General features: G+C 46.8%; 1 protein-coding gene across 1 annotated transcript in view; it reads left to right on the top strand.

Moving 5' to 3' along the window:
• The window catches only part of COPZ1 (COPI coat complex subunit zeta 1), a 31574-nt gene extending 11472 nt beyond the window's left edge, over positions 1-20102 (top strand). Inside the window, exons 2-9 of the mRNA XM_007518145.2 lie at positions 9157-9225; positions 10869-10950; positions 11880-11971; positions 14431-14486; positions 16369-16446; positions 16607-16658; positions 17838-17876; positions 18673-20102. Coding sequence (XP_007518207.1) covers positions 9157-9225; positions 10869-10950; positions 11880-11971; positions 14431-14486; positions 16369-16446; positions 16607-16658; positions 17838-17876; positions 18673-18720 — 516 coding nt within the window. The 3' untranslated portion in view covers positions 18721-20102. The remainder of the gene's footprint in view (positions 1-9156; positions 9226-10868; positions 10951-11879; positions 11972-14430; positions 14487-16368; positions 16447-16606; positions 16659-17837; positions 17877-18672) is intronic.
• Positions 20103-22934: the final 2832 nt, after the last annotated feature.

The following is a 22934-nucleotide window of genomic DNA, read 5'->3' as shown; positions in this document are numbered from 1 at the left end:
CCGTCGTTATTAGATAGGGCAGAGAGAAATGGAGAGAGAAAGGGAAGACAGAGGGGAGAGAGAAAGACAGACACCTGCAGACCTGCCTCACTGCCTGTGAAGCGATTCCCTGCAGGTGGGGAGCCTGGGGCTCGAACCAGGGTCCTTACTCTGGTGCTTGTGCTTTGCACCACCTGCGCTTAACCCGCTGTGCTACCGCCTGACTCCCCAGTATTTTACATTTTTTATGAGAGAGGGAAAGAGTGAAGGAGAGACAAAGACACCAAAGCACTATTCCACTGCCCATGGAGTTCTACCCATTTTTATCTTTGATGCTTTCGTGTGGTGCCAGAGATGGGACCCAGGGCTGTGCACATGGAGTACAGATGTTCTTGTGGGGGTGCAGTGGGTAAGTAAGTGTTGAACTTCCAAATACGAACCCCCCTAGTTCAGTCTAAAGGTTCACATATGTTAAAGTGATATTCTAGTATTCTCAGTCTCTCTGTTTCTCTCTCCCATAAATAAACTGTAAGAAAGAAAGAGAGGCGTGTGTGTACTCTACCGACTCAGCCACCTCCCTAGCCCTGCTGAGTAATCCTTAAGTAAGGGTTTATGTTCCTGAACTGGTGGCCTGGGAGATGATGCAGTGAGTGGAGTGCTGAACTTGCATGTATGAGGTCCTGAACTTGACCCCTGCTATTGCATGTGCCAAAGTGATATTCTGGTTCTCTCTTTCCCACTCTCATATTAATAAGTAATTTTTTTTTCAAAAGTTCTAATGTTGCTTTCAGGCTCAGCATTCAGTGTTGTATTTAGGTTTTTTTTTTTAATTATCTTTATTTATTTATTGTATAAAGACAGCCAGACAGTCAGAGGGAAAAGGATGATAGAGAGGGAAAGAGACAAAAAGACACTTAGAGCCCTGCTTCACCACTCTCAAAGCTTTCCCCTGCAGGTGGGGACTAGGAGCTCAAACTCGAGTTCTTGCACATTGTAACATGTGTTCAACCAGACCACCTGGCCCCATTAAAAAAAAATTTTTTTTTTAACCAAGGCACTTATCAAATCTGGTTTATGGTAATTCGGGGGATTGAACCTGGGATTTGGGAGCCTCAGACGTCAAAATATCTTTGCATAACCATTATGGTATCTCCCCCCACCTGGGGTATTTAGATTGTGCTTGTTCAATTGATCTCTTCCCAATAGGACTGCTTATTTTGTGTATGCCACTCCCCCACCTTTCCTTTCCTCCCCCCTTCCCCTCTCCTCCTTTTCCCTCCCCTCCCTTCCCTTCCCTTTCCCTCCCCTCTCTGCCCCTCCCCTCCCCTCCCCTCCCCTCCCCTCCCTTCTCTTCCTTTCCCTTCCCTTTTATAATTCTTTCAGTTCTGTAATAGTTGAGGAATAAGCTGTGTGACTCCTGGGCAATAGTTTCCCAGCAGGCAGGTTATGAGAATTTTAAGAGAGGTATTGAGATTTTTGTGTTGCTGAAACACTTGGAACTTCATTATCTCTGTCTTGTTTATCTCACAACCTCCAAATTTAGTCTTTGGGAGCTGAAGGGATGTAGAATTGACCTTTGCTCCCCCTGCTGGCTGTGCTAGTTTTCTCCATCATATTTATGGCCTTGCGGAGGCCACACACGTATTTATTGAAGTGGTTGCTTGGTGCTAGGCAGAGGAGAGGGCATGATCTACAAAAGTATCACTCATTCCCTCTCCACCCCTTTTTTTCCTCTTTCCTCCCTCACCATCTTATTATCTTCAGAGAGAATCTCATTTAATTCTAAACATTGGTCTGTGAGCTCTTTGAAATCATAAAAATTTCTGAATGTGTATTTTTCTGGTAATAAGGTCCATAGATTTCATCAGCTCATCAAAGGGGTCTGCTGTAACTCAGGAAAGGTATTAACCTTAACTGATCCAGGTCAGGACTCTCATTTTTCTGATGAGGAAGCTGAGTCCTGGAGAAAGGGGAAACTGGAATTAATGGCTGGCCTGGCGTACAGTGTAAGGATTGTAAGAGTCCTCAGGATCTGGAGGGGGCTTACTCAGTAGAACTTGCTCTAACCCTTGTGCAAGAAGGGCCTGGGTTCAAGCTGCAAGACCCCATGGGAGCAGCGCCCATGGCCTGAGGGAGCTCTACGGGTGGTGGGACAGTGCTGAACTGTCTCTCCTGCTTAGGGTTGTCACTGGGCTTCACTACTTCTGAGAGCCCCCTTTTTTCAGATAGGGAGAGGGAGTGGAAGAAACCCCCATGTCACCTTGCTTATGCTCCCATGTGGTATCCCAGAGATTTGAGCCTGCATCACCCACAAGGCAATGCAGACACCTGGCAAGATGACCTTGCCTGCCCTCTCCTTTCTCCTCCCTCTCTCTGAAGAAAAGAGCTCTAGGTGTTGAGTTTTCCCTCTGTAACCAGTATTTGTTCTCACCGCAGCTCTTTGGTACTCGTGGCTTCTGCTCTTTTCCTAACTATGCTTCTTGAATCGAAGCAAACTCGTGGGTAGCATGTACTCTCCCTTGTCAAATCCTGTAGCTCATGCTTCTTTTCATCTGAGGCTCTTGGGCTTGTGGCTGGCAAATTGTTGCCCTTAGCTCCAGAGGAGCTTTTTATTTTAAAGAAGTTGGCACAGAGTCAGAGTTTGCCATGTGGAGCTGGAAGTGGCACTTAGGAAGTTCTCTTAGTGTTCTTTCTCTCTGGGTTTACTTTAGAGATAGGATTGAAGGAAGAGCATCTAATTTCTAGCTGATCAAGTTGATCTGTTGCCAAGCCAGGCAAGTCATAGACTTTAAGTGAGGAACTTTTAGGGGGTTGGGGATGGGCAGTGGCACACTGGATTAAAAGCACACACATCACCATGTGCAAGGATCTGGGTTCGAGCTCTCCCCTCCTCCCCACCTGTAGGGAGGACACCTCATGAGTGGTGAGGCAGGTCTGCAGGTGTCTCTCTCTCTCTCTCTATCTTCCCCTCCCCTCTCAATTTCTCTCTGTCCTGACAAGTAAAAATAAAGTGGAAAGAAAAGCCAGTGGTAGATAGCTTAATGGTTATGCAAAGAGACCTTCATGCTTGAGGCTCCAAAGTCTCAGGTTCAATACCCAGCACCACTATACTGCTCTGGAAAAAAAAAAAAAAAAAAAAAACCTCTTAGAAAGCCCAGCTGGATTCTTACCTGTGCCCTTCAGCTCCATGCATAGCATCGACTAACTCCTCAAAGTTAGTCAAAAGTGGTTAGTCAGGGGCCAGGTGGTGGTGCACCTGGCTAAGCACACACATTATAGTGTGCGAGGACCCAGGTTCAAGCCCCTCGTCCCCACCTGCAGAGCGAAAGCTTCACGACTGGTGAAGCAGAGCTGCAGGTGTCTCTCTGTCTCTCACTCTCTCCCCCACCCCTCTCAATTTCTTTCTGTCTCTATCCAATAATAAATAAATTATATATATAAGTGGTTAGTCATAGATCCCCAATATCTTGGCCACTGCCCAAACACTCCCCCAGTCCTCTCCTGCTGGCATACCCAGAGTGTTATCTTACTATGTGTTGTGAACAGACTTCATTCAGTACGTTTTCAGGGCCTTTCTCTTCTGCTTTAGCTTGTAAAACACACAGATGCTTCTATCCAGAGCTGCCTGTTTAATACTTTTGCCCACTACTGTAGTCCTAGGGAAACTGCAGGCCATCAGAAGGCCCACAGGGGGCAGCACCACGAACGGTTCTCCCTCCAGTTCTGTGTGCTGGGGGAGGGCTTACTAAGAGATGTTAACATTTTCCACCAGGCTTCAGAAGGCCGTGGTTGAGATCAGAGCTGTTTGCAGCAGCCTTGCTGGTTATTCAGTGTTGTTTCAGCTCTCCTGAAGTCTAGCTTTCCTGATAAGAAAACGTGCATGGCAACCTCTCTGAGCCGCCAGCCCACAGTTTGCCTGCACATCATGTTCAGGCACCATTAGCATTTGAGGTGAAGTTCTGTTATACACTCAGGCTGTGGCTCTCTGAAAGTCAGTGCATCACAGAACTTTGTCTTGAAAGCTTTCCAGCGGCTGCCCACTTGGTGGGTGGAGGAGGGCTAGACTTCTTAAAAATCCTTTGAACCTGGGCCCAAATTTATAGGGGTCTTTTGTTTCCTTCTCCTTTCCTTCTCTTTTCTTTCCTGTTCCTCTTCTTCTCTTTTAAATACTTATTTATTCCCTTTTGTTGCCCTTATATTGTAGTTGTTGTTGCTATTGATGTCGTTGTTGTTGGATAGGACAGAGAGAAAGCAAGAGAGGAGGGAAGGACAGAGAGGGGGAGAGAAAGATAGACACCTGCAGACCTGCTTCACTGCCTGTGAAGCAACTCCCCTGCAGGTGGGGAGCCTGGGGCTGGAACCGGGATCCTTACGCTGGTCCTTGAGCTTTGTGCCACGTGCACTTAAGCCGCTGTGCTACCGCACGACTCCCCTCTTTTTTTTTTTTTTTTACCAGATTGCTTAGCTCTTACTTATGGTGGTGCCAGTGATTGGACCTAGGACTCAGAACCTCAGACATGCAAGTCTTTTTTTTTATCCACAATACCTTCCTGGCTCTTATAGAATCTTCCTACATAATCAGTTTTTTTTCCTTTTTTTTTCTCTCTTCTACCAGAGCACTGCTCAGCTCTGTCTTATGGTGGTGCAGGGGACTGAACCTGGGACTTCGGAGCCTTAGGCATGAGAGTCTCTGCATAACCAGTATGCTATCTACTCCCTCCTCCCCCAGTAATCAGCATTAAATGTATTATACTGTCAAACGTAGCACAATGTCCAGGAAACCCATTTCTCAGTAGCTGGGAGTTATTTATAAACTTACCCTTTGCAAAAGGGAAAAAAAAAATCAAAATGAAATTACATTATCAGTAATGGCTTCCGGAGCCTTTAGACTGGTTGGCTTTATGGTATGAAAGGAGCTCCTGCCCTCGCCACTCCTGCGAGGTAAAGGCCTCAGACTGAAGTGGAACCAGCTGCAGTCAGGAGGTGGCAGGAGAAGTAAAGGAGACGCTGCTGGCTGCAGCTGTAGCAGAGCCGGGGATTAGAGCAGCTTGCTCAGATTCGCAGCTGCATGGAGTGTGGGTGCTTTTAGACGTTTGAAATGACCACCAGCTTTTTCTCTAATGGCTTCTTGCCCCCTTGCAGGGCCATAATAATAAGTCAGATCTGGTCTTCTCCTTGCCTCATTTGCCTGTCTTTCATCTATCCCAGAAAAAAACAGTGTTTCTTTCATTTTTTTTTTATTGCGGGGGGGGGGGGGGGGCACTGATGACTTCCTCTAGGAAGCTAGTGAAAAGAGCCAGGAGCAAAACCCCAGAGATCTATGTCTCTTCTTGCCAGCTGTGCTAAGCACTCACACTCTGTCGGTTCCAAAGGGGCTTGTCTGACTTGATGGCTAGTAGCTGCAGGGTAGTTTCTTTTCATCAGGATCCCATTCTTTCTAGGGATGCCAGCCTCTAGCTGCAAGATCCAGTTAGTTACCTGTGTCCATTCTTCCCTGTGGACTTCTTTTTCTTTGTTAAGGAAACTCATTCACATTTGTGTCTCTTTTGGTGAACTGAGGATCCAGATTGCTGTAGAACTGAATCTGCCAGGAGATGGCTAAGTGGCTGAGTGGTGGACCTGCAAGCATGGGGTCTCCAAGTTTGGTCCCTGGAATCACATGTGCCAGAGTGATACTCTCATTTTCTCTCTCCTGTTTTACGACTAGCTCTTTCTGTGGGGAATTAGTCAGGGAAGCTGCTTTTATTTATTTGCTGGTTTGTATGTTTTGCATAGTGGAGATCAAACCAAGGCCTCCTCCATGAGAACCATGTGCTCTACCATTGAGCTGTAGCCTAGGCCCACTTGTGATTTTTTTTTTAAAGATTTTATTTATGAGAAAGATAGGAGCAGAGAGAAAGAACCAGACATCACTCTGGCACATGTGCTACCGGGGAACAAACTCAGGACCTCATGCTTGAGAGTCCAAAGCTTTACGACTGCGCCACCTCCCGGACCACCCCTTTGTGATTTTTTTTTTTTTTTTAGATGAGATTCTAAGAGGATGTCTCTTTACTTGACACACATTTCCTTAGTTTATGAGAGTATTAATTCTAGAGTAATGTAGATAGAGTAGGGCTTTTCTTTTTTTTTTTCCTACCAGAATTATTGCTTATTGCACAAAGAAATTTCTATTTTATCCCCACACTCTGTTTACTGTCTCAGTGATTTGACACTTACTGAGCTTACTATATGTCAATGTCAGGTAGTCTCCTCAACACTTAGGATAAGTCAGTGCACACTTAGGATAAATCGTATCAGCAAAGAACTTATATACCTGGGGGCCAGGTGGTGTTGCACCAGGTTAAGCATGCATAGTACGAATCTCAAGGACCTGCACAAGGATCCTGGTTTGAGCCTCCAGTTCCCCACCTGCAGGGGTGTCGCTTCATAAGCAGTGAAGCAGGTCTACATGTGTCTCTCTGTCTCTTTCCCTCTCCCCTCTCAGTTTCTCTCTGTCCTATCCAATAAAAATGAAAAATGGCCCCTGGGAGCAGTGGGTTCATAGTGCCAGCACTGAGCCCCAGCAATAACCCTGGAGGCAAAAAAAAAAAAGAGCTTGTATACCTGATAATATCCAGCACCACATATGACAGGGCAAAGAACTGGTCTGTACTTTCTCTTTCTGTATCTCTCTAGCTCATAAAACTGATCAAGAAGTACTTTTCAAAGATAAAGGAATGGGTAGTGAGCATTGGACTTAAGAGCATAGACTTCTGAGTTTGATCCCCAGCATGGAATATGTCAGAGTGACGCACTGGTTCCTTCTCTCAATAAATTAATACATTTAAAAAAAAATTATTTGTTATTGGATAGAGACAGAGATAAATTAGACAGAGAGATACCTGCAGTCCTGCTTCACCACTTGGTAAGCTTTCCCCTTGCAGGTGGGGACCAGGGACTTGAACCTAGGTCCTTGTGCACTATAGTGTGTGTGCTTAACCAGGTGTGCCACCACCTGGCCCCATAAATGAGTAAGTTTTTTTTTTTTTCATCTTTTTAAAAATATATTTTGATATATTTATTTATTTATTTTCCCTTTTGTTGCCCTTGTTTTTTTATTGTTGTTGTAGTTATTAATGTCGTTGTTAGATAAGATAGAGTGAAACGGAGAGAGGATGGGAAGACAGAGGGGAAAAGAAAGACACCTGCAGACCTGCTTCACCATCTGTGAAGCGACTCCTCTGCACGTGGGGAGCTGGGGGCTCGAACCAGGATCCTTACACTTTGCGCCCTGTGCACTTAATCTGCGGTGCTACCGCCGACTCCCATAAATCAGTGAGGTCCTGGGTTTGATCCTTAGCACCCTCCAAATAATAAAGTGAATTCAAGTGGGGAAAATTTAATTCTTTATTTCCTTGTTGTCAAAAGACTGAGTTCCTTTTACTGTCATTCTTAAATCCCTGAGCTCTGGTTTTTTATTTGTTTGTTTGTTTTTTCTCACCATCACCACATTGGTTGAGCGAGGTTGGTTCTTTATATGACCATAAACCTATAGCCCCATGGGACAGTTTACCTTTCTGACAGTTTCTGCATCCTTGACAGTGATTCTCTTGTTCTGACTCTTGAGTCTTTGTTAAATACACACTTGGAGAATTTGCTTGGCCCCTTCGAGAGCTGTGGGTTTCCTAACTTAAGGCAGGAAGGGGAGGTAACAAAGCAACAGCCTTGTCTCATAAGTACAGGGGAAGGTATCTGTTGATTAGAAAGAGGAGGAAAGTGAACTCATCTGTATCCACGTACACCGGCCCTTGCCTGCCCTCAGTTGGTTCTATAGTAGTGTCAGGATTGTAGCCTTTACAAAGTGGGATATTTTACAGTTTGAGTTTGAAGTCATTATTAAAGCTGAAGTTATTTCTTTATGGAAGCCAGCATAAATCTAAATCCATTTCCCCCCCTATCAGGGTTATATCTGGGGCTTGGTGCCTGCACTACAAATCCACCACTCCCAGCTGTGCTTAACTGGGCTAAGAACTATGCGGCTCTTGTTTTCTGAGTCTCTTCTCTTCTCTTCTCTTCTCTTCTCTTCTCTTCTCTTCTCTTCTCTTCTCTTCTCTTCTCTTCTCTTCTCTTCTTTTCCTTCCTTTCCCTTCCCTTTCCTTCCCTTCCCCTCCCCTCTCCTCCCCTCCCCTCCCCTCCCTTCCCTTTTCCTTCCTTCCTTCCTTCCTCCCTCCCTCCCTCCCTCCCTCCCTCTCTCTCTCTCTCTCTCTCTCTCTCTTTCTTTCTTTCTTTCTTTCTTTCTTTCTTTCTTTCTTTCTTTCTTTTGCCAGGGTTATCACTGGGACTTGGTGCCTGCACCATGAATCCACTGCTCCTGGAGTCCATTTTTTTCCCTTTTTGTTGATCTTGTTTTTTTTTTTTTATTGTTGTGGTAATTATTGTTGTTGTTGCTACTCATGTCGTTGTTGTTGGATAGGTCAGAGAGAAATGGAGAGGGGGGGGAAGACAGAGGGGGGGAGAGAAAGATAGACACCTGCAGGTCTGCTTCACCACTTGCGAAGCGACTCCTGCAGGTGGGGAGCTGGAAGTTCCAACTGGGATCCTTATGCCGGTCCTTGTGCCTCGCACTGTGCGCTTGACCTGCTGCGCTACTGCCCGACTCCCTCTCTGAGTGTTTCTTAGATCACTTTCCCATTCTCAGCTTTCCCAAAATTTTAGATGGATTTTAATCCTGGCAAGTTGAATGGTGTTTATGCCTCTGCATTGCTACTGCACTAGGACTGCAGAAGCTTCCAAGTACACTGGAGTGTTCACTGTGTCTGTTTATTAATCTGGTCAGATTCCATACCCACTTGTGCATGGGAGACCAGGGAAGGAGGATCATTTGGAGAATAACTGTATATAATATTTGGAAATAAGAATGTGACCTGCCTTGATTAAGCCTTCAGTGAATCTGGCTTAGAGAAACTACTTTTCTGATGCTGCTTCAGAATCCTTTATTGAAGTAACCCCTCCTTCAGTTCACCACTTGGCCATTCTCTGTGGGAAATGTCGAACTCTGACCAGTTTGGGACTGGGGGCATATTCAGAGTCACTTCTGTATCACCACGCAGCCCCAGTGGGGATAGAGAATGGAATCTAGTTGCTAGTGGCAGCAAGAACCATCAGGTCTAAAAGTCTATATTCCTATCTCTTCAGGAACCCTCCCTGTACACTGTCAAAGCCATCCTGATTCTGGACAATGATGGAGATCGACTTTTCGCCAAGGTGAGATTTCCTTTTCAGATTAGTTTAGGGGTAAGACACAGCCTTATTATTTTGAGATCTGAATCTTGGGGCTGCCCCTACTAACTCATATTCCTCAGTCCTAGAAAAATTATTTTCTCTTCTGGCATGATGATGCCAGATCAAACCTAAATAACTTCTATCTCTGGGGGGCCCTGAGTCACCCTTAGACGTTGAACTCCTTTGTTACCAGCATGAAACCAGAGAAAAACTTTGAAACCTTGGTTTTTAAACAGAGCAGCATCTTATGTGAGAAGCACCTGCCCATATCCATTACTTTTATCCCTTTTCCTTCCACCATGTCACCCTGCCTGGGTTTATCCAGGGAATTCTCTTGTAGCTCCAGGGTTCCAGCCTTAGGTCTGCAGTCACCAAGCTTATTTCCCCACTGGTCGCCTCAGAAGAATGTTTCTAATTCTGAAGCTGTTGAAAGGACATATCTCTCCTGTCCCTTCATATTCTTCCCCTGCTGTAGGATTTTCCCCTCTGTCCCTGGTGTGTTAACTCTGGATGAGCATGGCATAAATCAATCAGCAGGTAGAGATTAGTTTAGAATTCACCAGCTGTTCCTCCCTGTAATTGGATGTAACTATGCAAGACACCTTTTGAAACAGTTATCCGGTTACTAAATGCCAGGCCTGTCATAGGTCTTCAGCTGACTGCGACAGATTAGCCCCTAAAGAGCAGAGCGATTTAGCAGCCTGCATCTCCGCCCTTTTGCCAGGAGAGCTTGGAGTGGGCTTAGCATGCTAGATCACCTCCTGCGTCTTTCAGTTTGCTAAATAAATAAATAAATAAATAAAAATAAACATAAGAAAGAGAAATCAGGCTGTGAAATGATTTGGGTTTCCTTTTTTTAAAAAATTTTTTTGAAAATATTTATTTATTCCCTTTTGTTGCCCTTGTTGTTTTATTGTTGTAGTTATTATTATTGTTGTCGTCATTGTTGGATAGGACAGAGAGAAATGGAGAGAGGAGGGGAAGACAGAGAGGAGAAGAGAAAGATAGACACCTGCAGACCTGCTTCACCGCCTGTGAAGCGACTCCCCTGCAGGTGGGGAGCCGGGGTTCGAACCGGGATCCTTATGCCGGTCCTTGTGCTTTGCGCCACCTGCGCTTAACCCGCTGCGCTACAGCCCGACTCCCATTGGGTTTCCTTTTTTAAAGGGTTTTTTTTTTTTCTTTTTCTTTCTTTTGCGGCCTTTTCCCTATTCCTCAGTTCTGTACAGTGAGTGAAGTTCTGAAAGAACTGTTCTGTGCTGTTAGTGCCTTTTGTGTTCTAGCTCTGCTGGCTGACATGGTGCAGCTCCTCAGAGCACTTGCCAGGGCTCTCAGGATGGGCCTCCCACAGGGTGGATGGGCAGAGCCCCATCAGCACACAGGCCTGTCCATACAGCCTTAGAAATGTGAGGTTGCTTACAGCAGAGTCCTTTAAACTCTTTTTGGTGTTTAGTTACTCAGTGCCCCTTCTCTGCTTCAACAGTTTTTCCTGCTTCAGGTTAATATGTCTCCCACACTCCACGCTTGAGGGAGAGAAATTCAAGATCCAGGGCAAAAAACAGTCACTAATCATTCTGGGCTCCCAGCTCTAATGACTCAACCCGTCTCCTTTTTCCTCTGACCAGTACTATGACGACACTTACCCAAGTGTCAAGGAGCAAAAGGCCTTTGAGAAAAACATTTTCAACAAGACTCATCGAACTGATAGTAAGTTGCTTTCTTTGCACGACTCCCTGTGTTGGTGGAACCACCGTAGTGGGAAGGGGGGTGGGGGTGGCAGGACTGCGGAGAAAGGATAAAATGACTACCTCCTTCCCCCTCCCCTCATATAATAAACTCTTCAGAAATGTAATGGGGAGGTGAGTGTACCTCACGCGGGAATACCGTGCTGGAAGGTTGGCTGTTAGCTACCTGTCTAGTCCCTGGATTTATGAGCCTCACTTGACAAATTTAACTGCAGCTCTGCTTATTGTACCGCATCCATTAGGGCAGGTAAATGGAAGTCTGTAAAGGTGACCGCTCTGCATTTTCACCTCCTAAGGATCGACTAGTATCCTGTCTCATACACAAGGAGGGGAAATGAGGGGAGTGGTGGGGGAGGGTAGTTAGAGGAGAAGATACATTTTGACTCCTCGAAGTTTTTACTTTCCTGCTTCTACAGCTGCCCCAAAGGAAAACAGGCTAAATTTAGCCTTTTTTTTTTATTACTATTTTTTTTAAAAAAGAGACTCTTACTTAGTTTTATTGTTTTCTTCCTCTTTTTTCATTTATTTGCTTTGAATAGAGATGGAGAAATTAAGAGGGGCAGGGGAGACAGATAGATAGATAGATAGATAGATAAATAGATAGATAGGTATGTAGGTAGGTAACTAGAGACCTACAGCCAGCACTGCGTAACTGTTAATGAAGAAGCTTCTCCCCTGCAGGTAGGGACTGGGAACTTGAACCTGTAATGTGTGTGCTCTCAACCAGGTGCACCACCATCTGGTCCCTGGTCAGATTTCCGTCTCTGGGATTCATTCTTACCTCAGCTCCAAGCAGCTGGATCCTGGGAATGCTTTGGTAACTCCTGTCCTACTTCCTTATCTCAACCACCTCCTGTTTCTGCCCTTACTCCCTACCCTCCTCCCCCTCAGGTGAAATCGCCCTCTTGGAAGGCCTGACAGTGGTATACAAAAGCAGTATTGATCTCTATTTCTATGTGATCGGCAGCTCCTATGAAAATGAGGTGAGAATCTCCACCCTTCTTTGCTCTTTCTGATAGTTCCCTCCAAACTGCAGGCAAGTGACACAATTGCTGTTTCTGGGCCCTGGGAGTGCCATGGCCTTCAGGCTTCTTACTGGGCTAATGAAGTTACCAGAAATCATTGCCAGCCTCATAAACAAGAAGATCTAGCAAATGAGTCAACCTAGAATGGAAATTTTCCTAAATCTACCCCTACCCATGTAGGTGACACATTATACATACTAGCTTATAATATCAGTGACCTTTCCTGACTAGTGGTTATTTTTAATTAATTTATTTATTTACTTTTAACAATTTTGCTTATTTAATGGGATAGTACATTGTATTGGCATATGTAGTGCTGGGGTTCATCGAACTGGAGGCCTCATACATGCAAATCCTGTGGAACCTACCTCCCCAGCTACTGAGTGCTCAGCTCTGGCTTATGGTGGTGCAGGGGATTGAATGTGGGATTTCAGGTCCTTAGGCACGAGAATCTCTTTGCTATCTCCGCCTACCCCAATTTCTTTTTCTTTTCTTTTTTTTGTCATCAGGGTTGTCACTATCAGCCCTGTCATCAGGGCTCTGTGCCTGCACTATGAATCCACTGATCCTTGTGGCCTTTTTTATTTTCTTTCTAATTTTTATTAGATAGGACAGAGAGAAGTTGAGAGAAGAGGGGGAGATAGAGGGAAAGTCCCTGTAGACCTGCTTCACTGCTTGTGAAGTATACCCCCTGTAGGTGGGGAGCAGGGGCTCACACCAAGGTCCTTGGACGTGGTAATATGTGCACTTAGCTGGATGCACCATTGCTTGGCTCCTAGGCTGAGTTTTTTTTTAATACTTTTTTTTTTTTAGTATTTATTTATTTTCCTTTTGTTGCCCTGGTTTTTATTGTTATAGTTATTATTATTGTCATCATTGTTGGATAGGACAGAGAAGTGGAGAGAGGAGGGGAGACAGAGAGGAGGAGAGAAAGACACCTGCAGACCTGCTTCACCACTTGTGAAGTGACTGCCCTACAGGTGGGGAGCCGTGGGCTTGAACCAGGATCCTTACACCAGTCCTTGCACTTTGCACCACGTGCACTTAACCCACTGTGCTACCGCCCAACTCCCTACTTTATTTGTTTTTAATTACTAATGCATGATGGAGAAGAAAGAGAGAACTCTGGCACATGGGATACTGGAAATCAAACTCATGCTTCCAAGTCCCTCATGAAGTCTTCTTAGACATCTGCTGTGCCACTTCCTAGCCTCTCATTCATTTTCACAGAGAGAGGGAGAGACCACAGCACTGGAGCTTCCTCTCCTCCCCATGTGATGCTGAGGCTTGAACCTGGGTTGTGCATATGGCAAGTCCCACACACCATCATACCTAATGAGCTATCTTTTCAGCCCTAAATGTGACTTTCTGAGGTGTAGTCAGGGTTAGGGAGATGCTCTGAAGGTCCACACCTGATTGAGTTGGGTACAGTTAACCAACATTCTGGGCCATGTTGAAGCTATTCACTGTGATTGGGGCACCTAAGAAGACTGTCAGTACAGTGTTAACCTGCTTATGCAGAAAAGACTGCCCCAGGTAGCAATGTCAAGGAAAGTAGCTAAGTAAAATATGCCCCCACACAGTTGAAGGCAAAAGCAAAAGTTTGAGAGAACCAACTTATATTGAGCTTTTACTGCTATAAGTGCTTTGTAAAGTACATTGACAGTTAAACTTTGTAGTGCTTGTATAAATCGTAGATATTAGTGGTCTTTTTTTACAGATGGGAAAACCAGAGCAGGAGGAACCGTATGAGCTTCTTTGCATTTGATCAGTATTGAACAACAGAAGTGGCAGTTCCACGTGGTTCAACCTACTGATTTTCTCGGAGTGCCACACATCTAGAAAATAGTCCCTCTAGGATTTGAGCCCATATCTAACTGACTCCAAAGCTCTTGTTCTTGGCACTAATTCTTTGCACTTAGCTATTGACTGGCTAGTGATTGGCCTACCTAAGACTTCAGGTAACATGTTTACAGTTGTTAAAGACATGGAGAGAACCATAGTTAGGAGAAGAAAAGTTCTGTTTGAATAATCTGGCCAACGAGAGACTTCAAATTGTAGGATCATGTAGTTAATTTTTGTGAGAAGCGAAGGTCCTCTTCCTCTCTTGGTCTCATTTCCACCTTGTCCTGTTGGTCCTCTCTAACAGCCTGTGGGTCTTTTTTTTTTTTTTTTTTTAAGATTTCATTTATTTATGAGTAAGATAGGAGAGAGAAAGAACCAGACATCACTCTGGCACATGTGCTGCCGGGGATCAAACTCGGGACCTCATGCTTGAGAGTCCAAAGATTTACCACTGCACCACCTCCCGGACCATGAGCCTGTGGGTCTTTATGCTTCATGAGATAGTTTTGTTTCTAACTAGCAGCATCCGGGGCCTTGCACCTTATCCTTCTGCTGCTTCTGTATTCCAACAGCTGATGCTCATGGCTGTTCTGAACTGCCTCTTCGACTCATTGAGCCAGATGCTGAGGTGAGCAGGCCACTCCTGACATCTGTTTGGGAGAAAAAGTCTTTAGACCCAGGAAAGGGTGGGTGGGTATATGTGTGTGTGTGTGTGTGTGTGTGTGTGTGTGTGTGTGTGTGTGTGTGTGTGTGTGTGTGTGTGTGTGTGTGTACACGCAAGAAGGTATCAGTAGAAGGTCGAGGGATTTGATTTAACTCGACAGATTGGACTTGTTTCTGAGTAATTGGCCCTGATGGGGAGGATGGGAAGGAGGGTATGTCCCTGCTTTGGAATAATTCTTCTTAGGGAGGGGATTGTGCAGAGAGCACATCTTCACCCAGTGTCTCCTCTCATAGTCCCCAGTGACTCTCTTGCTCTCTTTTAAGTATTTTATTTATTATAATGTGAGCTAGAGAGAGAGAGGGGAGAGAGAGACCAGAACACTACTCATCTCTGGCTTATGGTGGTGCTGGGGACTGAACTCCCCAGTGACTCTGAGAGTTCTGAGTATTCAGGAGGTGCTTTCCTGGGCTTCAGCCTTTACACTGGAGGAAAGGAGAAGAAACGTAAGGGAGTGTTTCAGATGAAACCATCATGGTGGAGGCAGAACTCTCAATTGTTCACTTCTTGTTTTGTTTTTTTTTCTTTAAATTTCTTTATTGGGGAATTAATGTTTTACATTCGACAGTAGACACAATAGTTTGTACATGTATCATATTTCCCAGTTTTCCATATAATAATACAACCCCCACTAGGTCCTCTGTCATCCTTTTAGGACCTGTATTCTCCCCCCCCACCCCCCCACCCCAGTGTCTTATACTTTGGCGCAATATGCCAATTCCAGTTCAGGTTCTACTTGTGTTTTCTCTTCTGATCTTGTTTTTCAGCTTCTGCCTGAGAGTGAGGTCATCCCATATTCAGCAATTGTTCATTTCTTACCCCATAGTTTTCCTCTTTTGTAGAACAGGAAAAATATATGTGTTATTTAATCTCTCCTCTTCCACCTCCTACCAGTCCACTCCTCCCCGTGCAGATGGAAAATAGAAGAGATATAAGATATGTTTTCCTGAAAACATCTAGGGCTCTGAACTTCAGTCCCCCAGGAGCTCCTAAGTGAACCTAGTACAGGCAGCCATCCGGAACAGAACAGCAGGCGCTCTCAGCCCCACCAAATCAGCAGGGTGAATGGCTCAGGTTTCCTCAGGAAGGGATGATTTATTTCTTAGCCAGGTGAATGAATAGACTCTTTTTCGGGTGATCTAGTGAAAAAGTCAAACTGACGGATGTGAGTGGCCATATGCTCCGACCACCGGATCTGAGGTTGGTGGATGCAGGCCCTGGCCGTTCCAGCCCTCTAGTTGGCCTTGTTTTCAAGGCTTGAGCAGAGCTGATGAGGAACTGGGTACAGGAGGGCAGACAGAGACTTCAGAGAGCTTTGTCAGAGTTTGAATGCAAACAGTTTGTTCAGCTTCTCTCCACCTCTTGTCACTTCCAGACCAAGTCTTAGCTCCATTTTATTTTATTTTTCTGCCCACTGATGGCAGGGTGTATCATCAGTGTTACAAACAGTATCATGGCAGGATGCAAATAAACAGTAGCTCTGGATAATCACTCCGGAATAGTTAGAAAGGGATTGCATTTTTAAAAATCTTCTTCCATACATTCCTCAGCAAAAAAAAAAAAGAGAGTAGTAAAGGGTTTAGAGGGTGTTAACTTAAAAAAAAAAAAAAAGTCTTGTTTTGCCTTACTTTTTTTCCCCCACCATCCACCTCCACCTTGCCTTACTTCTTCATCGTGTGTGGTTGTATATACATCTTTTGGCCTAGTTTAGGATCCCTTACTCAGACAGTAAGATTTCTTTCACACACAACTGTCTTTGTTTTGTTTATTTCTTCTCTTGGGGACTCAGGAAAAATGTAGAAAAGCGAGCTCTGCTGGAGAACATGGAGGGACTCTTCTTGGCTGTGGACGAAATTGTAGATGGAGGGTGAGTTCTCTGAGCTGCTTGGATCTCCCTGGCCTGGGATGAGGAGGTGAGGTAACTGCCCTCTGTTGTGAGGCAAGTGGGCTGAGTGGCCAGAATGTCCCCCAAAATAAGTTGGTCCCCCAGGATGGAGTGGATGGTTGTCTCTTCTTTATCTTTGTAGGGTGATCCTCGAGAGTGATCCCCAGCAAGTGGTACACCGGGTGGCACTAAGGGTAAGCAGGAATGTCTTCCCTGTGTTGTGTCCCCCACCCCCACCCCTACCTATTCACTCTCTGGGTCCAGACTTGCTGAATGCATCCAAGTGTCAGGACTCACAATATACAACCTTCTTTTCCCCTTTTGAATTCTCATTATTCCAGAGAAGGAAAGTAAAAGAGATGGATGTATTTCTACCCCCAGCCTGGTACCTAGCATTTCATACAGTTTTTGTTCAGAATATCCATTTTAAATATACTTATGGAATCAGTGTTGAAGTGAAAGATCCTTTAATATCAAAGGTTCTGAAACTACCAAGGAACATGAGGAGGTTGGTTTAGGCTCCCTTTGGGGAGTGGATCCTAGTCATCTGAGGCAGAAGAGTATCTTCCTTGGCTTTCAAAATCTTACATAACACCTCTGCATCAGAAAATACTTGCTAGACTCTCAGCTCTCTTTTGAGTTCAGTGATATGGTCAGAAATGAGCTTCTAGGTCCAAGTCTGCTCATGCGATGATGGTAACTGCAGAGAGCCCACCAGCAAACTGTGGGAGTGCAGAAATGTCAGAGTTTTCACAGAATGTCCCAGCTCTGACCTCCACAGAGTGAAGGCTGACAGTGCCGGGTAATGGGAAATCTTCTCCCTTAACTGCCTTGGGCTCCATTTGCATAGTTTAATCTTCTAACATATGTCTCTATGTGGCAAGTGAGAGGGTTCCCCCTCCACCAGCTCCCTCCTTCCTCTTCTCATGCTGCTGTTGCAGCAGTTTATTTCTTCAAATTAACATGCTGCCGTTACCCATCAGGCCTTGCGGGATCCATTAAACTACCCCTGGCTCCCCCTCATCCTCTCCCCAGCAATATTGATATTCAGGGAAGGTCTTCTCTGACTAGGGAGTCAGGCCCTTGCACCCAAATTGAGACTCAGATAACCTGCTGATTATTTGAAATAGAATCCATCTTTTAGGAAGTCCTGCCATCAAACAGAGGGTGGATAAAATGACCCTTTATTTGCTCACAGTCCCTCTGGTCATGTAAAACTGTGGTTCTACTAGTCCCATGAAGAGACTAAGAAGTTTAGGGCATCCTCCCTGTGCTTCAGCTTGAAATACCACTCCTGCCTTTCCACTCCCAGTAAGTGCAGTCAGGCCTTACTGCAGCGCCAGATGCTAAATGCTTCTCTCTGTGTGCCACAGGGTGAAGATGTCCCCCTTACGGAGCAGACTGTGTCTCAGGTAGGACTCTCTCCCTTCTTCCTCTCCAACAGACTGGGTTCCAAAAAAACCTGGAATAGCATCCCACCCCAACCTGCCAAGTCTGAATGTGATCAGAGCTGAAGACAGATCTGCCTTGGCTCCCTCTCGTTCTAGAGAACTGAACTCATAACAGCCAAATTGCTCCCCCCCCACCCCAACTCCTTACTCAGTTTGCTGTGAGCAGTGGCTGTCAGCTTTGCTCTGTACCCTTCAAACTCTCCCTGCCTGCTGCCTCATTCAGTGATTTATTCCCCAGCAGAGGCTTGCCTTAAGCAGATGGTCTGTGTGTGTGCGTGCTCTCACACTCTCTCTATTATTCAAATGAAGGCTAAGCTGGAAATGCATATTCCAAAACAGACAGGTTTTACACAGCCATTCTGCTACTTTGCAAATAGATTGTCTACCTGATTTGGGGGGTAAGGGGGGAGTCTTGTTTTTTCCCCACCTGGAATTCTTCCCCGCAAGTCCATCTGGATGTGTACTCCTTTTTTTTTTTAAAACATGTGTCCGGTAACCCCCAGTTTTTTTGTGTTTTGTTTCCTCCCAGGTATACCTCTTCTCTCTTCATCCCCCCAGTGGATTTGAATTTTTTTGGAATTTCCCAAACTGACAGTCCTCTAGGGCCTTAGAAAGCTTCTTCCCAATCCCTCTGTCCTTGGGGATTTTCTATTTGCCATTCTTCTGAGGACAGGGAAGGCAAGTGAGGGGAAGGAGATGCCCAACCCCCATCTCTGTGCCCCCCCATGCCCTCAATGCCCCCCCCTTGTCCCTGCAGGTGCTGCAGTCAGCCAAAGAACAGATCAAGTGGTCACTCCTTCGGTGAAGACCCCACTGTTCCTGACTCCTCACCCCCTCCAGAATCCATATGTCTGCTGTGACTTCTCATCCAGTCCCCCAACTGATGCTCTCAGGGTCATCTTGGGGATCACACACGGGATCCTTAAATTTCCATCCTATCTGGGGTTGCCCCACGCTTCCCATTCCACCTCTTTTTCTTTCTTTCTTGAGTTCTAGGAGTAAAGCTCCTGGCAGATTTAGATGCAGGAGAGGGGAAACACCCTCTTCATTCCTACACTGCATTATGTTCCTGTGCTCTCCTGTCCCCCACAGTTGCTTCTCAGCCCTAAGCCCTTTACTGCAGCTACACTTGAGATCAAAGCCAGAGAAAGAATGTGCTGAGTGTTTCCGCCCCTTGCCTTTACCCAGCCTTCATCCCAACAGCCCATACATCCAGCAAGGGGAGGGAGAGAGAATTATCTGTAGGAAGAGTGGGGGTGGGGAGAGGTATGACTAGCCCCAGACAGCCCCACTGGTTGGCCTCAGCATTTATGTCCCGTCTGCCAGCACTGGAAAGAAGATTGGGGGCAGGCAGCACCTGTGCAGGAGACAGAGTGGAGGAAGCAGTGTTTTAAACTTTATTGCACAGGGCTTATAAAAGTCTGTATTTCAGCCACAGATAACATTCTCTACCCTGATCCTGGTATTTTGCTTCAGAACTGTAGCCTGTGAGTTCATTGTGGGGAAGTGCAGCTCTGGACCTGATAACCTTAACTCTCCACTGTCCTGTCCCTACGCATAGGGATCTTTGCCTGGCATGTCCTCCCTGTGCTCTGGAGCAAAGCCAGTCCCTGAACTGAAACTCCTTGCTAATCTTGGGAAGAAGTTTCTGCTCAGACCTGGGGAGGGGGCGGGATTTATGACTTGGGCCTCTGGGCTCTCTCAGTCCCCTTGGCTCCCCCACACCCATTTCCCTCCTTTGTGTCGGCTCGCAATCTCTTGCTGCTTAACCCTGTCTTCTCTGCCTCTGCCTTCCAATCTGACAGTAGGCCTGGGCTCTTCCTCTCCCCAGGGTTCAGAGTGAGTGAGTGAGAGAGAAAGAGAGAGTGAGAGTGCTGACTTTCTTCAGAAAATCTTTGGGATTTGGATTTCCTCAGGAAGGTGGAGGATTTGGCAACTCTCAGGTCTGATCTTTCCCCTTGACCTAACTAAACCTTTCCACAAAATGTCTCAAAACTGAACAAAACACCTTCCTGAGACTTAAAACATTCTGTCCCACCCTCCAACTGCCAATTCTTCAAGACTGAGGTGGGGTGGGTAACTGGACACATTCAAGGGGCATCTTTTGTGTCAGCTACGGAATCAGGAGATGCCACCTTCATGTACTGCTCTGTGCAAAGACGAATAAACCAGATTTCTTTTTCCAAACTGCCTTTGTGTGATGTTTCTGTTCCTCTCTTTTTGGCAACGGTTCCCATTCCTCTTAACACACACACACACACACACACACATACACACACGCCCCGTCTTAAAATATTTTTTCCTTCCTACCTCAGAGACTCTCTAGTATTGTCCACCCCCAGCCCCCAATCCCTAATTTACGGGGCTGTTTGCCTCCTTGGCATCTCTCAGTCCCCTCGCCTGGAAATTGGCGCCAGGGGTAGGGTGGGATGGTATTTTCTCAGTGGGAGTCCCAGGGAATGGAGTCCCCCCTCCCCCCCACCACCCCCAAAGCCAGCTGCATGCTCCCGCCTCAGCCATTAGTAACCCAGAGACGCACACCTGCGTGGGGCTCTCCTGCAGCCCAGCGCCCTTCCTACACCTCCCACTCCTGCTCTGAAATGGCGCTGAGCGGGTTATTTATCGGAGCCAGCGCTGCTCCAGAAGGTCAGGACGGTGGTGTAAATAACCTCTTCTCGCCATTTCCCCGTCCCTCCAGAGCCTGCTCCCCTCCCCCTCCTCCACCTTTATTCGCACAAATGAATGTGGCTGGGCTGGCGCAGAGCCTGGCCCTGCATCTTAATGGGGCGGTGAGCTCACAAGATGGATTTGGCTGGGGGTTTTATGGTTGCCGCGGCGACAGGAGAATGCTTTGGTTTTCTTTCCCCTTTCCTCTGCAGGATTTTAAGGAGGGGAAGAGTGTGTGTGTGTGTGTGTGTCCCCTCTGCGCTGAAATGGGAAAGGTCTTCTCAGTCACCTCTGTTCCCCACAAGATGGACTTTTAGTTGTAGGTCTGAGCGAGAGAGACTGCTTTAGGGCCTTAGCTAGGAAGTGAAGGGGGCAGAAAGGAACAGCAGTGGAAAGACTGAAACCCAGAGCTGTTCAGTGAGGCCTGCTCTGTGACTATGGGGCACCTGTGCCTGGGAGCCCCTCACCACTGGAGGAGAAAAAACAGAAAAGAAAAAGAAACATGCTTGGGTGTCCCATCCCACAGTTGGCTCTCGGGGCTGGCTGGCTTAGGTTCTTTGTCCTGATGTGACCCAGGAGTAGACCCAACCTTCCCTTTCTCATCTCGTGAGCTTCTTGTCCATCACCGGCATGGCCTGGATTCAACTTGCCCTGCCTTCTGTTTCCCACCAGACAGGGAATTCTGCTGCCCTATTCTGTACTCCAGCCCCCAGCCAGCATTTTCTTTCAGGACCATGAGCCTACCCACCCCTAGCAATGCCTGAAGCACAGTGGAGCACTGAGTAGCTCCTTCCCTGGGTCTCTTTCTCTCTTAGTGGAGCCTCTTTTCCTTCTTTCCCAGGGGGCCCCCCGGGGAGCTCCTCCTCCCTTCTCTCGCTTCCTCCCCTTTGGCTGGGAAAGTGACTGCAGCCTGAACAGTGCCAGACACCTGCCTGCCAGATGTGGCGACTCCCCAACATTCCCTCCCCAAATGTCTATCCCCACCCCACTGAGCTCAGGCCCAGAGCTCCCCCCCCCCCAGGGTGATTTAGTACTATAGCCCCTCTGTCAAATGCCTTCCTCCAGCTCCTCTCTGTCCCCCTGGAGCTCATTACCACCCCCACCCCTACATCCTGCAGAGGCCTTCCTGGTACAGCAGTCTCCTTTCCCACCCCAGGGTGCTGCCTTATATAAGTCCCAGCTCCTGGACTGGAGAACACATGGGAGAGGTAGAGGTGCTTGGCCTCTGTGTCACCCACTGGAGAGGACATCAGCGGGCTGAGAACAGTGGCAGCCGGAGCTGATGTCATTCACTGGGGGAGGAGAGGACAGAGAGAAGAGGAGGGGAGAGGAGGGAACCACCACTTCAAGACTGCAGAGGAGGGAGGGGAGAAGGAGGAGGACAGGGTAGAGGAGGAGGAGGAGGTCTGTGAGACCTTCCCAGGAAGGTGAGAGGGCTCAGAACTATCTGCCTGGGGGGCATGGCATCTGTAACCCACCCAGCCATGGTATGGTGTTCACTTACTGGGTCTCCAGAACTTGTCTCTGGGGCGGCCTCATGGCGATATGACTTAGTAGACACCCTTCTGTCTCTCCCCTGACTGGTCCAAAGCATGCTTAAAGGGAACACTTAGGGGGTCAGGGGGTCGGGCGGTAGTGCAGCGGGTTAAGCAAAGTGCAAAGACCCAGCGGAAGGATCCTGGTTCCAGCCCCCGGCTCCCCACCTGCAGGGGATACTTCACAAGCAGTGAAGAAGGTCTGCAGGTGTCTCTTTCCCTCTCTCTGTCTTCCCCTCCTCTCTCCATTTCTGTCTGTCCTATTCAACAACAATGATGGCAATAACAACAATAATAGTAACAACAAGGGCAACAAAAGGGAAAAAATGGCTTCCAGGAGCAGTGGATTCGTGGTGCAGGCACCAAGCCCCAGCAATAACCCTGGAGGTAAAAAAAAAGGGAACACTAGGCCTGCTCTTTCTTTTTTTCCTTTTCTTTCATTTTTATTTCGGAGGGGAGGGAGACATCTACAGCATTAATTCACCACTCCTGAAGTATTCTTCCTTTGAGCAAGGGCTGGGGCCTTGAACCCAGGTCCTTGTGCATTGTAATGTGTGTGCTCAACTAAGTGTACCACTGCCTGCCCCCCCCCCCTTTCTTTTTTCTTGTTTTTTGTTTGTTTTTACCAGAGCACTGCTCAGCTCTGGCATATGATCCTGTGGGGGACTGAACCTGGGACTTGATGGAGCCTCAGGCATGAGAGTCTGTTTGCATAGCCATAATATCTACTCCCACTCCTCCTCCTCCTCCTCCTTCTTTTTTCCTATCTTCCCTCCCATTTCACGCAACCCCCCTTGCTCAGCTGAACTTCTGTCCT

This window comes from Erinaceus europaeus, unplaced genomic scaffold (genome assembly GCF_950295315.1).
Source record: "Erinaceus europaeus unplaced genomic scaffold, mEriEur2.1 scaffold_377, whole genome shotgun sequence".
Taxonomy (NCBI): Eukaryota; Metazoa; Chordata; class Mammalia; order Eulipotyphla; family Erinaceidae; genus Erinaceus; species Erinaceus europaeus.
Note: the sequence above shows the minus strand (reverse complement) of the source record. Positions and strands in the feature narration are given on the sequence as shown.